Raw genomic sequence first — 26,211 nt, forward strand, 5'->3', positions numbered from 1 at the left:
ATCCTTATTTGACCTATATGTAAAAATTGGATGAAATAGAGGAAAATGAAGGTTACCAGTTTCCAAAATTTCTGAAATGCAGTATTAGTATTAAGTAAAAACACTTACCTGCAAAATAAAAACAGCTTGAGGTATTTCCATGATCACGTGTAAAAACATAGCATAGTAAGATGGGGTTCCTGACTGCAACGCCCCAACCCAATGGAAAGAGGACTTTTAAATTCTCCTACCTGAGGCCTACCGTCTCTTCAGACATGAGCATTAAATCCTATGCTAGACAAGTAAGATTTCAAAGGTAAAATCAAATCTAAGGTTAATAAAGAACTGTACTGGATAAATTAAACAAATGAATTATGTCACCAAAGATGATACTTTAAACCTTTACATACAACATATGAAAAGGATGAAGTCTTTTATTTAGATTTGGTCTTTCTTCATTTTTTCATAACTCTGAATCCTGAAAGGTTAGCAAGTCACTATGCTCATACATCTTGTAATCTCTCTCTTCACACAATAAGCACACATATACAGCATATATGTCAATATATTGTCAACACAGCATAAACATTGAAGCAGTAGACACATTTCACATGATAAAGGCTCTGTGCATCGTATGGCCTGTCCCAACAAAAAGCAAACATTAGAATGCCATTTCAGCAGTTATAGTGCTGACATGATCAATGTAGCTAATTTGTTTTATACCCGTCATATATTTTCATAGTCATCCATAAGGAAGAAGCAAAAAACAAAGACTGTGTTTTAAATACAAAGTTATATGCCAACTTCAAAAATGACATACTAACCAGACATCAGCACTCAAAAGCTAGGTGAACAGAACTGGCCTTGATGCACATGCGGTAAATTTGTTTTCAGAATATAAAATTAAATGGTAATGTCAGCAGTATTACTACTGTTTCTATATTTATGATTAATTACTAGCAGTACAACTCCCAGAAGGAAGGAGATGGATCCAGTGGCGATGTAAGCAATTCCCAAAAATGGATTCTTTCCTCCCATCCATGAAATAGTGCTTAAGATCATCCGTTTTCGGCCGTCGAAAGAATATACAGGGTAATCTGAAGCATGAATAGGAAGACTTTTCCATGTTTAGTTATTTGATCTTTAAAATACAAGTTTAAAAGTTAGCATTTAATTGCTTGTTAACTCACTGGTATAAATCTATGATACACAGGCACCTTACTCCTATGTTCTGAATCATATAATAATCGTATGATTATTATCTTGAAGAACTGGTTTAGCTAATTAAATGTTAGTATTAAAAGCCAATATAGTTTGCAAGCAAAAATAACCAAATTTAACAGTTGTATCATTTCCCAGGTACTTGAGTTCTCATTACACAAGAGGGGCAAAAAGCCACATAGAAATGTAATGTGAAAAAATATTTCAAATGAGCAGCAGTGAAACCCATAAAGGAAGAGGAGGTTAACAGATCAAGAGAGAGTGAAAAAATAAAGGGATCAGAGGTCCCTGTGAACTCAAAAGCACGTATAGCAAGAAAATATTTATGAGAATATGAGAGGACTCCGAGCCCAAGGTAAAAAAGCATGATAATCAAGTTTTACCTTGCTGATCTGGAGTAATGATAAAAAACTCACGGTGTGACAAAGAGAGGTGATGGCTGAAACAGAAAGTAAAAGGTGGACTGCTGAAGATTTAAGAAATGAGATACCAGTATATTGGATGAGCTATGTACAAGGACCAGTTTTAAGATTTTAGCAACAGGTCAGAAAAGAAGACAGAATGAAGTCCTTATGTGAAAGGTTTACAGCAGGGGTCCCCAAACTAGCATGCGGCCCCCTGAGGCCATTTATCCAGCCCCCGCCGCACTTCCGGAAGGGGCACCTCTTTCATTGGTGGTCAGTGAGAGGAGCACCTTGACAATCTCATTAGCCAAAAGTAGGCCCATAGTTCCCATTGAAATACTGGTCAGTTTGTTGATTTAAATTTACTTGTTCTTTATTTTAAATACTGTATTTGTTCCCGTTTTGTTTTTTTATTTTAAAATAAGATATGTGCAGTGTGCATAGGGATTTGTTCATAGTTTTTTTTATAGTCCGGCCCTCCGACGGTCTGAGGGACAGTGAACTGGCCCCCTGTGTAAAATGTTTGGGGACCCCTGGTTTACAGCCTTTTCAAAGCGACTTTTGAATCAAGTATTACGTCTCATCTGTTTCTCTGGGCTTCTACAACTGTAAATGACTCCAAATGGCAAGCTCAGCTCTACTAGTTTCTTCTTAAATCAATTTACACTGATTGAGGAAGGAATCAAACTAACCCAGCACTGAGGGATATAATCTCAATCACCCATGCTAGTATCTGTATCACAAACCTAAAAACTGGGCTTCTGCCCTAATTCTAATACCTAGTCCCCACCTTATAACGAATTCTGATAATTAACCCTTGATGTTAGCAGGCCCATCTTGTCAGTCTTCAATATATCCTGCATTCTCCTGACAGTTCTCCTCTCAATGCGTGGGATACAAATGTCAACTAAGAATTCCTGAATGCTCCAGACTTTCCTTGATTGAACTCTAGGCTTCAGGTTTGAATGCTGTGACACAGCGGCCCTCTACTTTGGCTACAGTCTCAGGATAAACTGGGTCTGTCTATAATTGCTCCTACGTGGACCTAGTTTCAAAACATGGTCACTTTCAATCTGTCACTATAAGGTCATCAGTAAGCATTTAAACGGCAATATCTGAGAAACTTTTCATTCATAACATATACAATGAACTAGAGATTTAAAAATGTAAGAACTTTGTTTTGAATAAAAGGTAGTGCCCCATATTTCCGTCTTGGGAAAGACTGCATCTAAACTGATATGGATTGGCCTAAACTAGCTAGGAATGCAGCCTATAGTGGTGATTGAGAGAGACAGACAGATAGATATAGATAGAAGATAGACAGATGATAGATAGATAGAAGTGGTCAAGTCATGGCCTTTGGGGTCAACAGCTTGACCATGAGCCTCAACTCTTCTACTTATTTCCTATATAATCTCACACAAGCTACTTAAATGTTCTATGTTCCTGCATTCTTGTCTAAAATAACTACCTCATAAAGCTTGAATTAAGTAAATTAGTGCCTGGAAAGTACTTACTACAATGTTACATATAGTCAGAATGAAATAAATGTTATTTATCAGTAATGAAAATTACATCTAAATTATTAATGTTGCAAAATACAAGTGATAAAAATGTGTTGGTACTAAGAACACAGCAATAATTAGAAATATATGTGCTAATTTTTAATATCTAAATATATATATTAAACCAGCCCAGTACAACCAACACTTATTAGGTACACTCACTGGCCTTTCCATTAAGCTTAGTTATGACCTCCCTTATAAAAATATCTAGCTTATTAGTAAATCCAGCATCTATCTATCTATCTATCTATCTATCTATCTATATAGAGAGATAGAGACAGATAGGAAGGGAGATGAGAAGAATAAATTCGTAGTTGCAGCACTTCAGTTGTTCATTGATTGCTTTCTCATACATAACTTGACCAGGGGGCTCCAGCTGAGCCAGTGATCACTTGCTCAAGGCAGCGTGGGGTCACGTCTATGATCCCACGTTCAAGACAGTGACCCTGCACACAAACTGGTGAGCCTGTGCTCAAACCAGCAACCTCATGATTTTGAACCTGGGACCTCAGGGTCCTGGGTCGAATCTCTATCCACTGCACCACCACCTGGTCAGGCTGCAACACCTACATTTTTTATTTTATCTAATAATACACTTGAACCCTAGTACAAAGTATACAAACATTTAAGGTATTTCTGGAAGGTATACATTAAAAGATACTTTCTCATACGTACACTCATAAAAATGCAGGGATCAAAACTAAAACACAAAGTAGCACATAACTAAGATAAGGTTGGACTACATTCCTTTCAAATTCTATGAATCTAAACACATGGCCAAAAAAGGATACTGTATGTGATATTCAAGGTGTACTGTCCAGCTGGCAATGTTGGATGTAAATCACTTTTCCGCTCTATGAGGCGATACAACTTACGAAAAGTAGGTAATGCTGCCGTACGCATCCAGACAATAAAATCCTCATTTATGAACCCATTATTATCTGGGTCAGAATCCAGCAAGTATACTGGTTTAACCCAGTTTACTGGCTTTGTTGTACCTTAAAAAGGAGGGCATGGGAGTGGAAGAGACAAAATATTCAATTCCATTAAGAGTGTCGCTGAAAATTCACTCTAATAAAACAGATATGCAATCCACAATCAGAATATTTTTCTTATTTTCAAAGGTATGACTACATTCATGCTCTAGGGAAGTCTCAAATCTAGAGAAAAACCAATTCTTCATGTAACAACTTAATTACAAAGATTTGGTTGATATCTTAATTAAGAAAATATTAAAAGTAGGCTACTGAGTATATACCAAAAGGTAGATGATTTAATACAAAGATATAATATTATGAAACATTACATCATGAAATTAAGGAGACAGAAACAAAAGTCAATTTGGATTAGTAATTATAATAAATAATTGGGATATGCTTAAAAGAAACTTTACAAGTTTTAAGCTTATGGCTGAAATGCTTATAAGAAAATGCCAGAAAAATTCCAGATTAAAAGTTTACATTTCCTTTAGGATTTCAGTACATTAGAACAGACTACACACTGTACCTTACCCTCTATAAAGAAAAGTAGTTGTTTTTTAAAAAACATGAACTTTAATGTTCTAAAGATAGAAAGTGTTAGGTACTGTATTAAACTCCTGGCTTACATTGTGTTTTAAAGAGATATCAGTGTAACATTGTACCTTTGAACCGTTCCTCGAGGGAGTCCTCTCCAGGGGGGTTTCTGAATTTCACATTTTTATCTGTCCACCAAGCAATACCTTTCTTCTTCAACGAAACAGATGTCAAATAAGATCCATTGCCAACCAGAAACAATTCTAATGTATCTAAACACAAGAAAAGGAAGATAATTGCTAAATATCTATTAAAAACCCACACTACCTACTTTCATCTGTGAGAAATGAGGATCTGCTATTTGCTCCCAAAGTGGTGATAACAAAGCAGGCATATGATGTACATGTGCTTTTGATTTCTTTATATGTGAATTAACTATTATAACTTTATATTCGCAGACAAACTTCTCTCAATAGTTTTATGTCATTTTCCTATATGGCTAGCTGATATGGGATATGGTTAAATGCTTTAATATTAACCCAAATAGCCTGATCAGGCGGTGGCACAGTGGATAGAGCATCGGGCTGAGATGCGGAGGACCCAGGTTCGAGACCCCCAGGTTGCCAGCTTGAGCACGGGCTCATCTGGTTTGAGCAAAGCTCACCAGCTTGGACCCAAGGTCACTGGCTCAAGCAAGGGGTTACTCGGTCTGCTGTAGCCCCACAGTCAAGGCGCATATAGAAAGAAATCAATGAACAACTAAAGCAGGGGTCAGGAACCTATGGCTCACGAGTAGATGTGGCTCTTTTGATAGCTGCATCTGGCTCACAGACAAATCTTTAATAAAAAAATAATAACGTTAAAAATAGAAAACATTCTCATGTATTACAATTCATTCATTTCCTACCGCTCATGTTCATGGTTGCGGGTAGCTGGAGCCAATCACAGCTGTCCTCCAGGACAACACCAAATTTTTACTGGATAATGCATACATAACGTACACGGGTTGTTGTATGGCTCTCACAGAATTACATTTTAAAATATGTGGTGTTCCTGGCCCTCTCAGACAAAAAGGTTCCCGACCCCTGAACTAAGGTGTTGCCATGAAAAACTGATGATTGATGCTTCTCATCTCTCCATTCCTGTCTGTCTCTATCTATCCCTCTCTCTGACTCTGTCTCTGAAAAAAATAATAATAATAACCTAAATAAAACAATTTATAAGATAATTCTGGCTGTCCTCTTTTCCTTTAAAAAATGCATTTCTAAATAGCTTCTGGTTTAATCATTTCATACCTATAGAGCCTTTGAAATTACATCTGGTCCAAATGAATATGTTTTGCAAATCTATAATACACATCAGGTATCAAAGACATAGTACAAAAAAATGAATATAAAATATCTCATTAATAATTTTTATATAATGCATATCTTTTATATGATTAAATGATATGTTTGGGGCATACTGGGTTCAATAAAATATAATTAAACTCAACAAAAAATATTAAAAATAATTTCACAACCTCTCCAATACTTATTACTTGTCTTGTTGATAGCAGTTAAGTTGGTATCTCACTGTAGTTTTGATTTGCATTTTCCTAAGAGCTAGTGAAGTTAAGCATCTTTTCATGTATCTGTTGGCCATTTACAAATGTCTTCTTGAGAGAAGTGTCTGCTCAGGCCGTCTGCCCATTTTTTAATTGGATTGTTTGGGATTTTTCTGTTGAGCTGTATAAGTTTTTTCTTTATTTTGGATATTAACAACGCTTTTCAGAGCAAACACCTTCTCCCATTCGGCTGGTAGCTTTTTTGGTAGTGTTGATGGTTTCCTCTGCTGTGCAAAGCTGTTTAGTTTGATAAAGAACCCATATAGCCTGACCAGGCGGTGGCGCAGTGGATAGAGCGTCGGACTGGGATGCGGAGGACCCAGGTTCGAGACCCCGAGGTCGCCAGCTTGAGTGCGGGCTCATCTGGCTTGAGCAAAAAGCTCACCAGCTTGGACCCAAGGTCACTGGCTCCAGCAAGGGGTTACTCGGTCTGCTGAAGGCCCATGGTCAAGGCACATATGAGAAAGCAATCAATGAACAACTAAAGTGTCACAATGAAAAACTGGTAATTGATGCTTCTCATCTCTCTCCATTCCTGTCTGTCTGTTCCTGTCTATCCCTCTCTCTGACTCTCTCTCTGTCCTTGTAAAAAATAAAAAATAAATAAAAATAAAAATTAAAAAAAAGAACCCTTATTTACTGCTGGTGGGAATGTAAATTGGTATAGCCACTATGGAAAACAGCATGGAGATTCCTCAAAAAAAAAAATAAGAATGAAGTTACCATATAACCCAGCAACCCTCTTCTGGCTATCTAGCCTAAAAATTTTAAAACATTTACTCAGAAAGATATATGAACCATGTTCGCTGTAGCATTATTCAGTGACCAAGAAGACATGGAAACAACAAAATGTCCCTCAATAGTTGACTGGATAAAGGCTCTGGCCGGTTGGCTCAGCCCAGCATGTGGAAGTCCCAGGTTCAATTCCCAGTCAGGGTACACAGGAGAAGTGACCATCTGCTTCTCTACCTCTACCCTGTCCCTTCTTTCTCTCTCCCCCTACACCTCTGCAGCTTGGCTCGACCCCAGGCACTGAGGATGGCTCCATGACCTTGCCTCAGGTGCTAAAATAGCTCAGTTGCTGAGCAACACAGCAGCAGCCCCAAATGGACAAAGCATCACCAGGTAGGGGGCTTGCCAGGTGGATCTCTGCCTCCCTCTCACTTAAAAAAATGACTGGATAAAGAAGATATGGCATATACACTATGGACTACTACTCGGCTGTAAGAAAAGATAAAATACTGCTATTTGTGACAATACGGATGGATCTTGAGAATATCATACTAAGTGAAAAAGTCAGTCAGAAAAATTCAAGAACATATGATTTCACTCATATGTGGCATATAAAACTGAAAGCAAAAAATGAACAAACAAGACAAATAAAAACTCATAGACAACAGTATGGTGGTTAACAGAAACAAAGGGGGTGGAGGGTAAGAGGATCAAATATATGGTGACAGAAGATTTGACTTTGGGTGGTAAAATACACAATGCAATATAAAGATGATGTACCATAGAACTGAACATTTAAAGCCTATATAATCTTATTAACCAATGTCACCCTAATAAGTTTAATTTAAAAAATTAATTCCACTTTTTTTTGTTCTTAATGTGACTATTAAAAAACTTTAAATACATGTCTCATATTTATGGTTCACATTTATATTAGACAGTGCTGCTCTAAATAATCAACTGTAGCATCTTTTTTTTATTTCCTTACTTATATATTTTTTATTTATATATATATTTTATTTATTCATTTCTAGAGATAGAGAGAGAGAGAGAGAGAGAGAGAGAGAGAGACAGGGAGAGGGAGAAGGGGGGAGGAGCAGGAAGCATCAACTCCCATATGTGCCTTGACCAGGCAAGCCCAGGGTTTTGAACCGGCGACCTCAGCATCCCAGGTGGCTTTATCCACTGCGCCACCACAGGTCAGGCTCAGCTGTAGCATCTTTTTAATGGTATAAATATTCAAAGTTGTTGGGAAAGGTAACCTGGATTTTATTTTAACATATATGAAATAGGAAAGTTAGCACAATGTCTCTGCTTCTTTCTTCCCAGAAACAGTAAAGTATAAGAATTCTCAAAAGAAGCCTGACCTGTGGTGGCACAGTGGATAAAGCGTTGACCTGGAAATGCTGAGGTCGCCGGTTTGAAACCCTGGGGTTGCCTGGTCAAGGCACATATGGGAGTTGATGCTTCCAGGTCCTCCCCCCCTTCTCTCTCTGTCTCTCCCCCCCCCCCCCATCTCTCCCTCTCCTCTCTAAAATGAATTTAAAAAAAAAAAAAAAAAGAATTCTCAAAAGAAAGTCACAAAGCATTATAATTAATAATCTACTAAGTGACAAATTTATGTTAAGGTTGCTGAATTTCCCAATATCATTCACATTTACTAGACTATCAAATCTGTAATATGATTAATAAACATTGTCCTAATTTTATATATCTGTATCGCTGTGTCTCTATCATACCATTAAACATGCTGTTGGCAATCGCGCCACAAGGAGCAATTGGTTTGTCTTCATTTCTTCGATAAGGCTCACATTCCTTACTGGGATTCTGATGTTTAGAAGAAAAAAAAGAGAAAAATTATTACCCAGGCCTCTAAGAAAACCAAGAACTAGCCCCAAATACCGATTAAAAATTCAATCCCTTGCCCTAGCCAGATAGCTTGGTTGGTTAGAGTATCATCCCAAAGCACAAATGTTGCCAGTTCAATCACCAGTCAGGGACCATATACTAACAGTACGTTCCTATCTCTATGTCTTTCTCTCTCTCTCCTCTCACTCCCTCTCCTTTCCTTTCCTTTCTAAAATCGGTAAGTTAAAAATTCAATCCCTACATGTTTCTCACTTGCAATGCATACAAAATAATGTCTGTATTATAAATATGATATAAATAATGCTGCATTTAAATACTCAAATATATTCTTTAACATTACTGTATTATCTTTTTAATGTAACTTTTTCTTGCATGTAATTTGTCATAGGGGCATATATCAAACTGACATTTTAAAATTTTCCTATCAACACAGAAATTGTAACCATAAAGAGTTTTCTTCCCAAGAAATATTAAGAAGCCGCCTACTGTCAATCCAGTTGTGATAATAACAGAAGGAACCTTAAAATGAAAGAGCCTGGAGCTTCTAGTTCCAGCTGTGTGCTATGTAATTCTGGGCAACTCCTTCGCTTTTCCTGGGGCTCACTTACAATATTAACATGTTCAACTAGATAATCTCAAATTTTGTAATTTTGGGTTAAATTCCTTGTTGGGAGGGAAGGAACAAAGAGGGAGGGAGGGAGGGAGGGAAGGAGAGAAAGCCAGAAGGAAACAGAAGGAGGGAAGGAGGGAGGGAGGGAGGGAGGGAGGGAAGGAGGGAGGGAGGGAGGGAGGGAAGGAGGGAAGGAGGAAAGGAGAAAGGAAGTTTGTTAGTCTAATGCAAATTCCTACAATATAACAATCTTCTCTAAATTGTATACCAGGTACAAGGAAAAAAAATGTTGAACATCAGTCCCTACTGAAGATCTCAAGAAGATAGGGCAGCTGGTTAAATGGAGATTCTACGAAGTCTGAGATTAGGTGTGAAGTTAAGTTGTTCTGGGATTCCACAGCCACATTAGCCATTCTCAAAACAAATAATCTTCACTATTTGGTTTCTCAGCTTTTTTGTTCCTGTTCGTCAAGTAAGTTTGTGAATATGATATACAGTGTGTTTGTAAAGTCATGGTGCACTTTTGACCGGTCACAAGAAAGCAACAAAAGATGATAGAAATGTGAAATCTGCACCAAATAAAAAGAAAATCCTCCCAGTTTCTGTAGGATGATGCGGCATGTGCGCATGCGCAGATGATGACGTAATATCGTGTATACAGCGGAGCAGCCCACGGCCATGCCAGTCAAGATGTGGACGGTACAGAGGAAAGTTCAGTGTGTTCTGTGGCTCACTAAATTCGAATCCGTGACCAAAGTGTAACGTGAATATCGGCACGTTTATAACAAAGCGCCACCACATAACTCGGTGAGATAAGCAGTTGAAGGAAACTGGCAGTTTGGTGGAGAAACCCCATTCTGGTAGACCATCAGTCAGTGACAAGTCTGTAGAGGCTATATGGGATAGCTACCTAAGGAGCCCTAAAAAATCTGTGCGTGAGCCCGCATCAAACTGCACTGAATAGGTATGAAACTGGGAAAGTTTTCCTTTTATTTGGTGCAGATTTCTATTGTCTTTTGTTGTTTTCCTGTGACCGGTCAAAAGTGCACCATGACTTTACGGACACACTGTATATGTTTGCTCACTTTTAGTTTGTATTGGGTGTGGGAGACAGGCTGTAGGCTGGCAAGGTCCTTATAGCCTAAGGCTTGGTTTTAAGACTAAGCCTTTCCTGTCCTTTTAATACTAAGATCTTCTCAAAACTGAGCTTTTCCCCACACCCTTGACTGTTGCAATGATGTGGGGTGGTGCACTCTCATGAGGAATCCCATTTATGCCTCAGATGAGTGGCTTTGTATCAGAGACTTCCTTATTTGTATGTTGGCTTAAAGGCTTTAATTTCTACACTATAAAATGGGGTAGACTGGGGGCTCGCTCGCTCTTGGTTCCTGAAATTAGCATTGCATAGGAGAGGCAGCCAAGATGGCGGAGTGCTGAAGGAGAAGCCAGTTTGTGCAGAGAACAGGAGATGGGGAACAGAGGTGAATAAGGCTGGTGAGGTAGAAACTTTTTGATTCTAGGAAACTCGGATAAGTCAGTGGCTTTAGGAGCCCTGAATGGAAAGGAAAGTGTTTTTCCCACTGTGTGTATTTCTTGCCCGCCGGGTGCAAGCTAGGATTAAAGGTAATGGCCCACCAGTTCTTGGCTCCGTTGTTTCGTTACCATCTGTCCAAATTAAATGCGAACCTGCATGGGCCAGGCAGCTCTGATGGCGGCAGCAGCTACTGGCCTTACAGTTCCCTAAACCATCTAGATTTATCACGTTAGTATTCTGAGATCATGAATATAGACAACATATAACTGTCTTATTACTATTTGAATGTTGTTATAAAAACTGTGATTTCAAAAAAAGGTTATTAAATGTAAATAAACTCTTAGTAGGTGTAAGGCCCGTGGCTGCTGCCATGGTCATGCAGGTTCTCATTGGATTCGGGCAGACGGTAAAGCTAGAAAATGGTGGGCCATTTTGTTTACTAAAGTCTCATAATGGCGAATGAGCAAACAGGCAGTGAAGAAAGCTTCCCTCTCACTCAGGGCTCCCAAAACCCCTCAGCGCTCTCTCTTTCTCCCTCTGAACTCTCCAGCAAAACAGGCTTGGGGGTAAAAAAAAAAAAAAAAACCCTTCTCTAGCAAACAATAGCAAACAATGGCCCCTTCCAAGCAGGAAGGCAATCTTCAATCTGCCGCCCTGAGGGCAGAACCTGCAGCCTTCCATAGACTATACACTAGGCCCTGCCCAATACAAGCGAGCAAACCTAAAACACACTTGTTACAAACTTGTTTGTCCAACAGTAGGACAAATACATTCTAACCACTAAATTCTTTTTCTTTATGTTTATTTTATTGACTTTAGAGAAAGAGGAAGGGAGAGGGAGAGAGTGAGACAGGAACATCAAACATCAAGCTGGTCCTGTATGTGCTCTGACCAGGGATCAAACTGGCAGCCTCTGTGCTTCAGGACGATGCTCTAACCAACCAAGTCATCTGGTCAGGGCCTAACCACTAAATTCTTATGGAAGTTTTAAAAGAAAGGAAATCATTATTTACTACCTATGTATCAGGTACTGAACTATGTAAATAAGAAATGCTAGGTACTTTACAGTAACTAGCTTAAAAAAGCCATTTATTAAGTATCTGATACCTATCATATACCATGCAAAGTGCTAGAAACAAAATTTTTAAGTAATGAAGTCCTTCCTGGCCTGTGGTGGCACAGTAGATAAAGTGTTGGCCTGGAACAGAGGTCACCGGTTCAAAACCCTGGGTTTGCTTGGTCTAGGCACATATGGGCGTTGATACTTCCTGCCCCTTCTCTTTCTCTCTTCTAAAATGAATAAATAAAATTTTTAAATAAAAAATAAAAATGAAGTCCCTCCTTTTAAGCAGCATACACAGCCAATGATAATATAAAATAAGAGCCATGACACAGGCATATATATTCATTCAACATGTATTTATTAAATGCCTTTCATGTGCTAAGCCCTTGGTGTATGGTAATTATAGAAATTAAAGAAAGTCATGGTCCCTGCCCTCATGAATTCACAGTGTAGTAGGGAAGAATAAGTAAGTAAACAAATATATATTTACAAACTTTAATAAATGTTACAAAAATGCTATACAAATAATTAATAGGGGAGGATGGAGGAGCTACTTTAGAATCTAGGATAAAGAAAAGTTTGTCTCTGGAGGTAGTAGAGACCTAGAGAAAAGTAGGAGACAGCCACATAAAAAGAAGACAGATGAGAGTTATAAGCAGAGAGAACAATATATGCCATTGAAAAAGAACTTGATATTTCTGAGAAGGTAAAAGATAAATGTAGTTACAGAACAGCAATAAGGCAAGTAACATGTAATGAGATTGGCGAATTATATATAGCTCAGATCATCCTGAGATTTTACTGCAAGTGCTCGTAAACTGCTGAAAGATTTTAAGCAGAGTAGTGGTATTTGTTTTTTTAAAGATCACTATAGCAGCTAGGTAGAAAAATGGCCTAGAATGGATGATGTGGGGCAGTTTGTTAAGCAAAGTGAGAAGTGACTAGTAACAGTATGAATGAAGTCAAGTATGTAAAGAAGTTACTGTGCATAAAAAGGCCCTAAAGAAAACAGCAGGCCTTGAGATGAGAGGACATCTAGAAAAAGCATAAAACAGCATTCTAAGCAAATAAAATGTAAATGTCAAAATGTGCAGATTACTTGTGCCACCAAGGTTAGGGAGCAGCGTATATGGCCCAGGGGAGCCAGGCGAAAGGTACATTAAATACAAAGTATAAAACAATGAGACTAGAGTGTAGGTTGGTATCAGATTGTGAAGTCTTATATACAATGTTAACAAATTTGAACTTCAATCTTTCCATTCTTAATATCTTTAAAAGTCAGCCAGTCTAAAATTCATATATTTCAGTCTAGTTCAGGGACCAATAAATGACAGCCTGTGGGTGAAATCCACCTGTGTTTGTAAATAAAATAAAATTTTATTGGAACACAGATACACCCATTCATTTAAGTATTGTCGATAGCTGCTTCCATACTATAATGGCAGAGGTGATAGCTGAGACAGAGACCATATGATGTACAGAGGTGAAAATATTTATCATCTGGCCCTTTACAGAAAAAATTCATCAATCCCTATTCTACTCTAAAAGCTTTACTTGCAGTTTGCTAAAAAAAAAAAAAGAATCAATCTCAGCTTCTTTCAACCTCAGTGAAGAAAGTATGCATCTAAATAAAAGAATTATAAATCAAATACCACTTTGGGTCTTTGAACACACCCTATCTATGATCCCAATCAACAGACTGAGAAAGGCCTAGGAAGAACTTGGTGTGTCTCACAAAACATCACCTTCTCTGGATTTGAGTTCTAAAAACTGGATCCTACAGAGTAAACCCCGCATGAACTGTAAAATATTATGGCCCTAAGGCAGGGGGTCGGGAACCTATGGCTCACGAGCCAGAATGTGGCTCTTTTGATGGCTGCATCTGGCTCACAGACAAATCTTTAATAAAAAAAATAATAACGTTAAAAATAGAAAACATTCTCATGTATTACAATCCATTCATTTCCTACCACTCATGTTCATGGTTGCAGGTGGCTGGGGCCAATCACAGCTGTCCTCCGGACACCACCAAATTTTTATTGGATAATGTGTAACGTACATGGGTCATTGTATGGCTCTCACGGAATTACATTTTAAAATATGTGGCGTTCATGGCTCTCTCAGCCAAAAAGGTTCCTGACCCCTGCCCTCAAGACTTTTCTTGTTGTTGATGGATAGGGACAGACAGGAAGGTAGAGAGATGAGAAGCATCAAGTCTTCACTGCAGCACCTTAATTGTTCATTGATTGCTTTCTCATATGTGCCTTGACCAGGGGGCTACAGCAGAGCCAGTGACTCCTTGCTCAAGCCAGCGAGGCTGTGCTCAAGCCAGCAACTTCAGGATTTCGAACCTGGGTCTTCCATATCCCAGTCCGATACTCTGTCCACTGCACCACTGCCTGGTCAGGCTAAAGAGACTCGTTATTTCTTAAGATCCCAAACATCAGGAACTAGCAATAAAACCTGTAAGGCTAGCCTCGGGCAGCTATATGCTTACCAGGACCTTTCTGGTCACAATATGATCCTAAATTATAATCTAGGTGATTCATCGTTTCTAAGAAATCCTACATTGCCTTGGGACTCTGAAGGTTTCTTGGACTGGCAACAAAAACGAAATACTTGTACAACTACCACTACTATGGAAAGCAGAGCAGTCAGGAAACTAAGATCTCTAATCCACAAATTCCTAAACCAGGCTGGGCGTCTGAAAGGGAGCTTGTTAAAAGTAGACATGTTAGGGCTCTACCCTGCAGACACTGACTTAGGAGATTTCTGGAATCCATATTTACAAAAAGCCCCTCGGACAGTTTTTCAGTAATCCACCCTTTGGACTTGACTACTCAGGCTTCCCACAAGTTAAAAAATCAAGAGCATACATGTTCAATTCTAAAACACAACCTCAGAAATTTTAAAAGTAGCTTATTTACATATTCTTAGTGATAATAATGAACAAAACCAAAGAGAATAAATTATTCAGCCAGGCCTGACCAGGCGGTGGCGCAGTGGATAGAGCATCGGACTGGTATGCAGAGGACCCGGGTTTGAGACCCCAAGGTCGCCAGCTTGAGTGTGGGCTCATCTGGTTTGAGGAAAAAGCTCACCAGCTTGAACCCAAGGTTGCTGGCTCCAGCAAGGGGTTACTCGGTCTGCTGAAGGCCCACGGTCAAGGCACATATGAGAAAACAATCGATTGAACAACTAAGGTGTTGCAATGCACAATGAAAAACTAATGATTGATGCTTCTCATCTCTCTCCATCCCTGTCTATCCCTCTCTCTGACTCACTGTCTCTGTAAAAAAATAAATAAATAAATAAAAATTAAAAAAATTTTTTTTTCAGCCAGAATGCTAGACTCATCAAAATTCTAAAGCAGGGGTAGTCAACCTTTTTATACCTACCGCCCACTTTTGTATCTCTGTTAGTAGTAAAATTTTCTAACCACCCACCGGTTCCACAGTAATGGTGATTTATAAAGTAGGAAAGTAACTTTACTTTATAAAATTTATAAAGCAGAGGTATAGCAAGTTAAAGCATATAATAATAATTACTTACCAAGTACTTTATGTCGGATTTTCGCTAAGTTTGGCAGAATAAATCTTTATAAAACAATTTACTATAGTTAAATCTATCTATCTATTTATACTTTGGTTGCTCCGCTACCGCCCACCATGAAAGCTGGAACGCCCACTAGTGGGCGGTAGGGACCAGGTTGACTACCACTGGTCTAAAGCAAAATCCCAATGATTCTACAAGAAACAAACAGGTAGTAATGTGTCCTCTGGCCGTAGGAAAGCATTAACCGTTGCAAATTCCAGGGGGAAAACATTTTTAAATTTTATTTTTTCCACTGATCTGAGGCGGGGTGGGGAAAGGAGAGAGAGAGAGAGAGAAAGAGAAGCAGTGACACATTGTTCCACTTAGTTGTGCACTCAGCGGTCGCTTCTCATGTGTCCTGATCAGAATTCGAACCTGTGACCTCGGTGTGCCAGTACTATGTTCTATCCACTGAGGCACATGGCACGAGCTCTAGTAGAAAATCTTTAACTAAGAACCCTCACTAAACAAACTATAAGTGGCAAATATCATTTTAATTTCATCTTAGCATTATTAAAATTAACACTCTGGCTGTGTTGCCTGTTGGAGTAGCCTTCTCTCTGTCCCAATGCTTCACTAATAAACTCACTTTAAAAAAAAATAATGTTAACATTTCTAACTAAATTACCACATTAATTCATAAACACCACACTTTCACAGTCCATCATTTTACTTACAAGTAAAGAACTAGAATCTCCATTTAGCTGACTGTCATCTCGAGATTTCACATAGCGACGATGGTTCTGATAGAAATTAGACAGTCCATAATACATAAACACATTGCCCTAGAGAAACAGAAAGGTAAAAAAAAAGATGATATAAAACTATTAAGTATAAAATTGCATCATGCATATTCATCAAAGCTACATGATCTTGGACTTCACTAGTTTACTAGACTTTGTGAAAACTTAAAACAGATACTGGGGTGAATTCTACCAGTACTTAGCAATCTAAAACAATAAAAATTGTAAAGTTAAAAAAGGTATGTTGAAAAATCCAAGAGTAAACTTTGAAAATATCCTGAAAGAAGTCAAAACAGTGCTACATTAAAAATAAAATAAAAATCCCATTCTGATCTATTTTCTATTTAAAATTTTCTCTAATTCAAATTGATCTTTACTCAATTAGCATGAACTTTCATTTATTGCCCAAGTAATTCTGAACTTTAACTGGGTCATAATAAATTTCTCCACAGAATATTAGTAATTAACAGTAAGCAAAGTAAGATAATAAGCTGCTTTGTAATAAGCAAGAAAACTATCTTAATGTATTCAGCGTAACCAACATGGAAATAACTTGAGAAAGAATGGTAACCAACATATACTACAATTATTTAGAAGATGCCATAAAGCCACCATGAATGATTAAGACTTTCAGAGTTAGCAAAAACATGAAGCTATTTCCTCCTTTTTGTTTGCTACCTCTGTCATCTACAATATACAAATAATGCATTTCAGTAATTGTACACTTGAAACCTATGGTTTTACTAACCAATGTCACCCCAATAAATTCAATAAAAGTTAAAACAATAAAAAATAAATTAAAGAAAAAAACATATTCAGAAAAAAAGATTTCAGTAAATTTCAAGTATGATTTCTTTGATTTATTTTCATATATACAATCATTTATATAGAGCTTGACTTTAAACTGTCAAATGTTTGCAAACTTTCTCATTTTAGATAAGGAAATTTTAATATGAAAACTACATTATTTTTAGTTATAAAAATTGTATCATAGGCCCTGGCCAGTTGGCTCAGTGGTAGAGTGTCGGCCTGGCGTGTTGAAGTCTCAGATTCAATTCCCGGTCAGGGCACACAGGAGAAGCACCCATCTGCTTCTCCACCCCTTCTCCTCTCCTTTCTCTCTCTATATCTCTCTTCTCCTCCCACAGCCAAGGCTCCATTGGACAAAAGTTGGCCCCGGTGCTGAGGATGACTCCATGGCCTCCGCCTCAGGTGCTAGAATGGCTCTGGTAGCAATGGAGCAACGCCCCAGCTGGGCAGAGCACTGCCCCCTAGCGGGCTTGCTGGGTGGGTCCCAGTCAGGCGCATGCAAGAGTCTTTATCTCTGTCTCCCAGCAAATCACTTCAGAAAAATACAAAAAATTTAAAAAAAATAAAAATAAATTAAAAAATTATATCACAAACATGAAGAAAATGCTTTAAAAAGGATATCACATCAACTAAGAAATACAGTAAATTTAACTTACAAATTAAAAGAGATCCTTTTAATGAACACTGAGACAAAATAACTTACTTGAAGCTCTCAGAAAAGGCTTTTTTAGTGCAATTCAAAGGTTTAGGTTGTGAAAGAGTACAGAGCCCACAAAAGAATGAATCTGCAGACGATCACCTCTGCAGAAGAGACGTTCTGAAATAACTTTTTTAATGGAGGGAAACTAATGGAGCTTCTAAATCACTACAAGTCTCTTTCATTTCTTTAATTCTGTTTGTTTTGACAAAAAGAACTTAATGCATCTTTATAATTTGTCCATCATATTGAAAAAGAATAGAATTTTTATAGTATATCTTTATAGTTTTAGATTTGTTATTTCTGCTGATACAAAGTAAAATAATTAAATGTCTTCTCCCAAATCTATTTTCTTGTTTTTATAAAAAGGCAACATCCTTTTAGTGCAAGACCATCTACAACCACCAGATGGCAATCATCGACCAGAGACTAAAAGTTTCACAAAATTCAAGTGTAGAAAAATCTAAAAAGTTGGCATGTATTAAAGCAGTTTTGCTCCCTGAAGAATAAAACAATAACTCTTAAGTTCAATTTTCAGGTAAAGAAGAGCACAAACTGGTCTTGCCAATTGCAATTCTGAATCTTTATGTCCTTTAGCATCTGCTCAGTTTCCAAAGTTGACAGGTAAGTGGGAAGGCAAATGACAAAGACCACACACACAGAGATGTTCTAACTGCTTATCGAGACATAAGATCAATAAGGTTCACTAAGTGTTTGCGTTCACGGTAATGGTTCACATCTGACAGAAAAATAATACAATTAAATGATGGATGAATTAATTTTTATTTTCTAAAGTAAATCTTGTTTTAGTATTAGAAGTAGGCAAAATCAAAATCTGAATAATAATTTTTAAAATACAAATAAATGTAAATATAAACTCTAGCAAACTAATGTGTAAAATAAATTTTTCCACTGAAAACATAAAATGTTTTACATTTAGTTTGTGAAGTACTAAAATAAATTATTTAAATACATGTATTTAATTACCTGACAGCATAATTCAATAGTCAAAAAAATATATTCTTCTAAAGTATATGGTCTCCAATAAATCAGAGTGACTTCTCCACAGAAAAAGAATAAAACAATTAATACAATATCATAAAGTGTGGACGAAAAAGGAGCCACATGCTGAACCTGGCAATCTCTGGGAAAGCCTGCATGGTGGTCTTGCAGACTCAGAGACCTAAAGAAACACACAGGATGGTCTGCAATGAAACTTTCTAACTAAAAGCAGCTCATGGCGTGTAGTCATGTCCTAGGGAGGTACATATTTTTCTCTAAGCAAAAGTCAATGCTTACCTAATAAAACCTGTCCGTTGTCTTTTGCATCTACAATAATGTACCCAACAACATGCAGGTAAGCCCCTTTTTCCTGTCCCCCTCAGGGCAGGCATCCCTCCAGAGCAGGAACCAACAGTCCCCCTCATTGTTACTGTTATCACTGAATCGTTAACTGGTACTGTCTTGTTCCCACCTCATAAAAGAAGTTTCAGCATGTACATTTTCACTTTTTATCCAATCCCAGAGACTTCCTGGCTTTTCCTTCTCCCACCTCCCTAATCTATCACCAATTTCATTTAAGTCCCTGATGCCTTTCCCTTTTATTCTAATGTATAAAATAAGTAGTAAAACCACCATTTTCCAGAGCACTTTCTCAATCAGCTGAGACTTTGCTTTCCCGCAATTGTTGACAGTTTAGCTCAAGTAAACTCACAAAAAATTTCTTTCATTGACAAAAGCATGGCTTTTTAAATACTTTACTTGGGAATACAGACCTCAAATGACTGTTCCAGTGTGAAGTTAATGCTACAAACACAAGGTGTCACATTCGTAGACAAACATTTATGGCAGGGACTGGAAGGGTCTATTCCAGTATAATCAATCTGCAAGAGAAAAAGAGTTAAACTAAGCACTTCCTTGGAGAAAGTGGATATACTCTAAAATAACTTGCTATTGAGTCCAATGAAGCAATCAACCTACAGCCCAGAAAAGAAAACAATTTTTTAAGGTCATCCGTTTGAAAGTGTGAGTAAAAACTGGAAAGGCTCATTTATTATTCTACTGGTTCATCTTTCCAAGTAAATTCCTATTTTTTACCCAAAAAAATCATTATATAAAATTCAGACTATAGGACATATAAAGATTTAGAATTATAACAAAAAGATTTAAAGAGCTATGAGCAAAAAAGGAGCTATATAATAACCCTGACAAGCTCAGGGGGTCAAATGGCAGGACTGACAAGCTCAGTGGCCAAAAGGAACCACACAGATTGATCATAAAATTCCTAGTTGGGCAGGCCATGGCGAGCAGTCAGGTCCCAGGTCTATAGCTTCCTTAGCACAGGTTAATCTTTACCTTAGGTAAACTCTGTCCATTGTTTTTCTGTTTTGTTTTGGTTTTGCGTGACAGTCAGAGAGAGGGAAAGATAGGGACAGACAGGAAAGGAGAGAGATGAGAAGCATCAATTCTTCGTAGCAGCACCTTAGCTGTCCATTGACTGCTTTCTCATATGTGCCTTGACCATGGTCTAAAGCACACTGAGTGACCCCTTGCTCAAGCCAGTGACCTTGGGCTCAAGCTGGTGAGCCTTGCTCAAACCAGATGAGCCTACGCTCAAGCTGGCGACCTTGGGGTCTGGAACCTGGGTCCTCCGCATTCCAGTCCGATGCTCTATCCACTGTGCCACTGCCTGGTCAGGCTGTCCATTGTTCTTATGCATCTAGGATGTAAGGTAATTTTCTTTTCCTACCCTTGAAGACATAACTGCAGGTATCAAAGCACAAGACTACAGAACCTCTCACTGTTAATTTTGCTCCCTATATACTATCCCTATGTACTGTAAATGTAAATTACTAACTATCCTGTACTGAGCAATGTAAAACAAAGTATGTGTTTCTCCATTCTGCTTTTTATCCAATCCTAGAGATTTCCCCACTTTGCCATCTCCCACCTCCCTAACCCACCACCAGTGGATTTCTTGTGACCTGCCTCCTTACATTTTGAGTCTCAATGAGGAAAAGGAACAGTAAAAGCCATTCTCTGGAGCAGGGGTCCCCAAACTACGGCACTCTGACAAGCGGCCCTGAGGCCATTTATCCAGCTCCTGCCATACTTCCGGAAGGGGCACCTCTTTCATTGGTGGTCAGTGAGAGTTCCACATTCCGGTATCGCGGACTGTCTACTTCCGGTATCGTGGACATATGCGTCACGGCTCCAGAAGCGCATCATATCACTTGTTACGGCTAGCAGTGACAAATATGGAACTGGACATTGACCATCTCATTAGCCAAAAGCAGGACCATAGTTCCCATTGAAATACTGGTCAGCTTGTTGATTTAAATTTACTTGTTCTTTATTTTAAATATTGTATTTGTTCCCGTTTTATTTACTTTAAAATAAGATATGTGCAGTGTGCATAGGGATTTGTTCATAGTTTTTTTTTATAGTCTGGCCCTCCAACAGTCTGAGGGACAGTGAACTGGCCCCCTGTGTAAAATGTTTGGGGACCCCTGCTCTGGAGCATATTCTTAATAAGTTGAGATTTTGCTTCTGGGCATGTCCTCAAACTTTCTCTCAAATAAACCCTATACGACTTTTCTATACGCCAGACATTCTTTTGTTGATATAATTTAAAACCAAACTAATACAGAGATCCATAAATTGATTATTGCACTTAAGTACTTTTTCTAACCTTAACTACTTTTTAGTCACCTCAGCCTTCCACAGTACATTTTCTTTCTTTCTTTTTTTATTTATTAAGTGAGAAATGGGGAGGCAGAGACAGACTCCTGCATGTGCCCCCAAATGGGATCCACCCAGCAAGCTCCCTACCAGGTGATGGTCTGCCCATATGGGGCACTGAATCAACCAGCCAGGGCCTCCTAATAGTTTCTTCTTTTTTAAGATGAAAATGTACTATGGACCCTGGCCGGCTGGCTCAGTGGTAAAGTGTGGGCCCAGCATGTGGAAGTCCTGGGTTTGATTCCCGGTCAGGGCACACAGGAGAAGCATCCATCTGCTTCTCTCTCTCTCTCTCTCTCTCTCTCTCTCTTCCCCTCCAGCAGCCAAACTTAATTGGTTTGAGTAAGCTGGTCCGGGCGCTGAAGATGGCTCCATAGCCTCATCTCTAATGCTAAAATAGCTCAGTTGCTGAGCAACAGGAGCAATGGCCCAGATGGGCAGAGCATCATCTGGTAGGAAGCTTGCTGGATGGATCCCAGTCAGGGGCGTATGCAGGAGTCTGTCTCTCTGCCTCTCACTTAATAATAAAAAAATTTTAATAAAAAATCTATTAGGTTTCTACTGGGCTACCATTTTTGAAAAACCTATTGTATAATAAAGAATGTTTTGGTTTTTTTAAACTCATTTTAGAGAGGAGAGGGAGAGAGAGAGGAGAGACAGAGAGAGAGAGAAGGGGGAGGAGCTGGAAGCATCAACTCCCATATGTGCCTTGGCCAGGCAAGCCCAGGGTTTTGAACCGGCGACCTCAGCATAATAAAGAATTTGTCTTGTCTTTGTCCTGGGATCCAGGCAGAGATTTTTCTAAAAACTTGGAATTTCTTCATGATAGAGGAGTATATTTGTTTTTGCCTAGCCACTGATTCAAGCTAAAGTTTATGCTAACAAGATGGCTCAGGACCAGGTCTGGTCACCAGAAACACTACATGTGATTAGGGACTTTGGCCCAGCCCCAACCTCTGAGAGGGGAAAGGCTGGAAATTTAGTTCAAGCCTATGGCCAATGTTTAATCAATCACACCCATGTGTGAAATTCCAATAAAAACACTAGACACCAAAGCACAGTGGAGATTCCTAGTTAACCCACTAATGTGCCATAAGAGTGATATGCCCTGATTCTACAGGGAGGGGGCACAGGCTCTGCATTCAGAACTCTTCCAGACCTTGCCTTATGCATCTCTTCATTTAGGTAGTCCCAGTTTATATTGTTTATAATAAAACTGTAATCATAAGTACAGCATTTTCCTAAGTTCTGTTAGGTCATTCTAGCAAATTATTAAACTTGAAGGGATCAGAGAAAAAACCCCGTTTTACAGCCAGTTGGTCAGAAATGTAGGTGGCCCGGAGACCTCTGAACTTGCAACTGGCATCTGAAGTAAGGGCATTCTTGTGAGAGGGATATTGAGAACCCACTCTCCCAACCCTCCACTTGTAAGCTAGTAGGCCGAAGTATGGGTAACCTGGGAACCTGACTTGCATCTGGTGTCTGAAGTGGTGGCAGTCTTATTGAGAACAATGGCCTTACACCTGTGGAGTCTAACAATAACTCAGGGTGATTAGTGTCAGAATTAAATAGGAATACACAAGCTGGTATAAGAAGACCTAGCCAGATAGCTAAAATGACAGCTTTTGTTTCCATCATAAGAATTTTTATTATTATTATTTTTTGTATTTTTCTGAAGTTGGAAACGGGGAGGAAGTCAGACAGACTCCCGCATGTGCCCGACCGGGATCCACCCGGCATGCCTACCAGAGGGTGATGCTCTGCCCATCCGGGGTGTCGCTCTGTTGCGACCAGAGCCATTCTAGCGCCTGAGGCAGTGGCCATGGAGCCATCCTCAGCTCCCGAGCCAACTCTGCTCCAATGGAGCCTCGGCTGCGGGAGGGGAAGAGAGAGACAGAGAGGAAGGAGAGGGGGAGGGGTGGAGCAGATGGGCGCTTCTCCTGTCTGTCCTTGCCGGGAATCGAACCCGGGACTCCTGCACGCCAGGCCGACGCTCTACCACTGAGCCAACCGGCCAGGGCCCATCATAAGAATTTTTAAATTAGATTTTTTTTTTAGAGTGGTGTTAGTTTCACAGCAAAATTAAATGGAAAGATAGGAGCTCTCATATACTTTCTGCCCCTACACATACGTAAGTTCCTATTATCAATATCCCTCACCAGAAGTGTAAAAAATGTACATTTTTTTTAATTCAGTGAGAGGAGGGGAGGCAGAGACAGACTCCCCATGCACCCAGACCAGGATCCACCTGGCATGCCCACTAGGGGGTGATGCTCTGCCCATCTGGGGTGTTACTCCATTGCTCAGCAACCAAGCTCTTCCTAGCACCTGAGGTGGAGAGCATGGAGCTCCTCTCAGCACCCAAGATCAACTCCCTCCAATTAAGCTATGACTACAGAAGGGGAAAAGGGAGAGGGGGAGAAGGGGAGCAAGAGAGAGGAAAAAAAGAGAGAGAGAGAAGTGAGGGGGGCAGGGGTAGAGAAGTAGATGGGCGCTTCTCTTGTATGCTCTGACTAGAAATCAAACCCAGGACATCCACACACCAGGTGGACGCTCTATCACTGAGCCAACCAGCCAGGGCCCTTTTTTTTTTTACAATTAATGACCCTACATTGACACATCGTAATCAGCCAAAGGCCATAGGTTACGTTAAGATTCACTCTTGATTTTGTACATTCCATGGATTTTGACAAATGTATAATGACAGGCATATACCATCACAGTATCGTACAGAATAGTTTACTGCCTTAACCATCCTCTGTACTGTGCCTATTCATCCCATCAAGCCCAGGAGCAACCACTGGTGTTTTTACTATTACCATAGTTTTGTCTTTTCCAGAATATCATATAGTTGGAATTATATATAAAGTACATGACTTTTTTGAACTGGTCTTTCACTAAGTATATACATTTACAGTTCCTCCACGTTTTTTCATATTTTAACAGATAATTACTTTTTAGCATTGAACATTATTCCATTTCCTGAATGTACTAGATTATCCATTCATTTACTGAAGTACATTGTGAAAGTTAATAAACAGCAACTTCATTAAAAAGGGAGCCAGGAGAGAACTCTCACTCACTAATGACATCAACAGAAAGAGACAAAGTGAAAAGGTGGAAGAGGCGGCAAGTCATGGAAGAGGGTCCTCACCAGGAAATCAATCTGCCAGCACCTTGACTGTGGACACCCAGCCTCCACGATTGTGAGAAATGCCTGTTGAAGCCATATAGTCATCTAGTCTGTGATATAGTCTCAAAGCAACCCAAGCTAAGACAGATTTTGGTACCAAAAAGTGGGGTGTTGCTGTAGCAAATACCTAAAAAAAAAAAATAGAAGTATCTTTTGGACTGAGTAATGGACAGAGACTAAAGGAGATCTGAGATGAAGCTAAAAATATGGACATTAAGGCTGACTCTGGTAATACCTAGAAAGAAATGAGTTAAAAAGCTTCCATCATCTTAGAGAATACACAAATGATCATGAACAGAATAATAGTAGAAATATAGATGTAAGGTCCATTCAAGTGAATGTTTCAGACAGAAATGAGGAACATGTTACTGGACAATGGAAAAAAGATCATCCTTGTTATGAAGTTGGAAAAGAAAAACCTGGCTGTGTGCTAGTGTTTTATAGAAGACAGAAGATTTGAGGGACAAAACTGAATATTTAGTAAGGAGACTTCCAAACAGGTACTGAAGGCATGGATGGTTTTACCTGACCGCTTACAGTAAAATGCAAGGAGAGAGAAATGAACAGAGAAGAAATGTTAATCAAAAAGGGACCAAAACTTAAAAGATTTGGAAAATAATCAGGTCTATCCATATTGCATAAAATGAGAAAGCTTGTTCTGTAGTGAATACTAGGGTGCAGCTGAATCATTTGATTAAAAAAAAAAAAAAAAACAATTAGTGTGAGTATGAACCACGAACCTAATTAGCCATTCTAGCACAATAGAAATAGCCGGTACTGGGTAGAGCCAAGGATCTGTGGCTCCAAGCCCAATGTTCTTTCAATAACTTCTTTCCCCAAGAAAAGTAGGCCCCCTTTGCCTTCTAGGAGACTATCTTTATCAAAGATAGTACATGAAAATTACTGTAAATTCTAAGTGTAAAACTGAATGGTAAAGGACAGTAAGTACTAGACAGACCTGAACTTACTGAGAAGAGGATCTGAACTGAGCCATAAGAAAGAGAAAGAGAGAGGGGAAGAGAGAAGGAAGAGAGAAGGAAGAGAGAAGGGAAGGGAAGGGAAGGGAAGGGAAGGGAAGGGAAGGGAAGGGAAGGGAAGGGAAGGGAAGGGAAGGGAAGGGCAGGAAGAGGAAAAAAGATAGAAAGCCTGACGTGTGGTGGTGCAGTGGGATCAAGTGTCGACCTGGAACACTGAGGTCACCGGTTTGAAACCCCGGGCTTGCCTGGTCAAGGCACATATGGGAATTGATGCTTCCTGCTCCTCCTTCCTTCTTTCTCTACCTCTTTCTCTCCTGTCTAAAAATTTAATAAATATAGTCTTTAAAAAAAAAGTTTAA

At 39.1% G+C, this 26,211-nt stretch overlaps 1 protein-coding gene across 1 annotated transcript in view; it reads right to left on the reverse strand.

The window, feature by feature from the left end:
* Positions 1-386: 386 nt before the first annotated feature.
* TMEM30A (transmembrane protein 30A) overlaps positions 387-26,211 on the reverse strand; it is a 55,098-nt gene continuing 29,273 nt past the window's right edge. Inside the window, exons 2-7 of the mRNA XM_066253745.1 lie at positions 19,717-19,824; positions 16,369-16,476; positions 8,761-8,848; positions 4,812-4,955; positions 3,961-4,167; positions 387-1,076 (exon numbers count right to left, since the gene is read on the reverse strand). Coding sequence (XP_066109842.1) covers positions 883-1,076; positions 3,961-4,167; positions 4,812-4,955; positions 8,761-8,848; positions 16,369-16,476; positions 19,717-19,824 — 849 coding nt within the window. The 3' untranslated portion in view covers positions 387-882. The remainder of the gene's footprint in view (positions 1,077-3,960; positions 4,168-4,811; positions 4,956-8,760; positions 8,849-16,368; positions 16,477-19,716; positions 19,825-26,211) is intronic.

The sequence above is a fragment of the Saccopteryx bilineata genome, chromosome 1 (assembly GCF_036850765.1).
Source record: "Saccopteryx bilineata isolate mSacBil1 chromosome 1, mSacBil1_pri_phased_curated, whole genome shotgun sequence".
Classification (NCBI taxonomy): Eukaryota; Metazoa; Chordata; class Mammalia; order Chiroptera; family Emballonuridae; genus Saccopteryx; species Saccopteryx bilineata.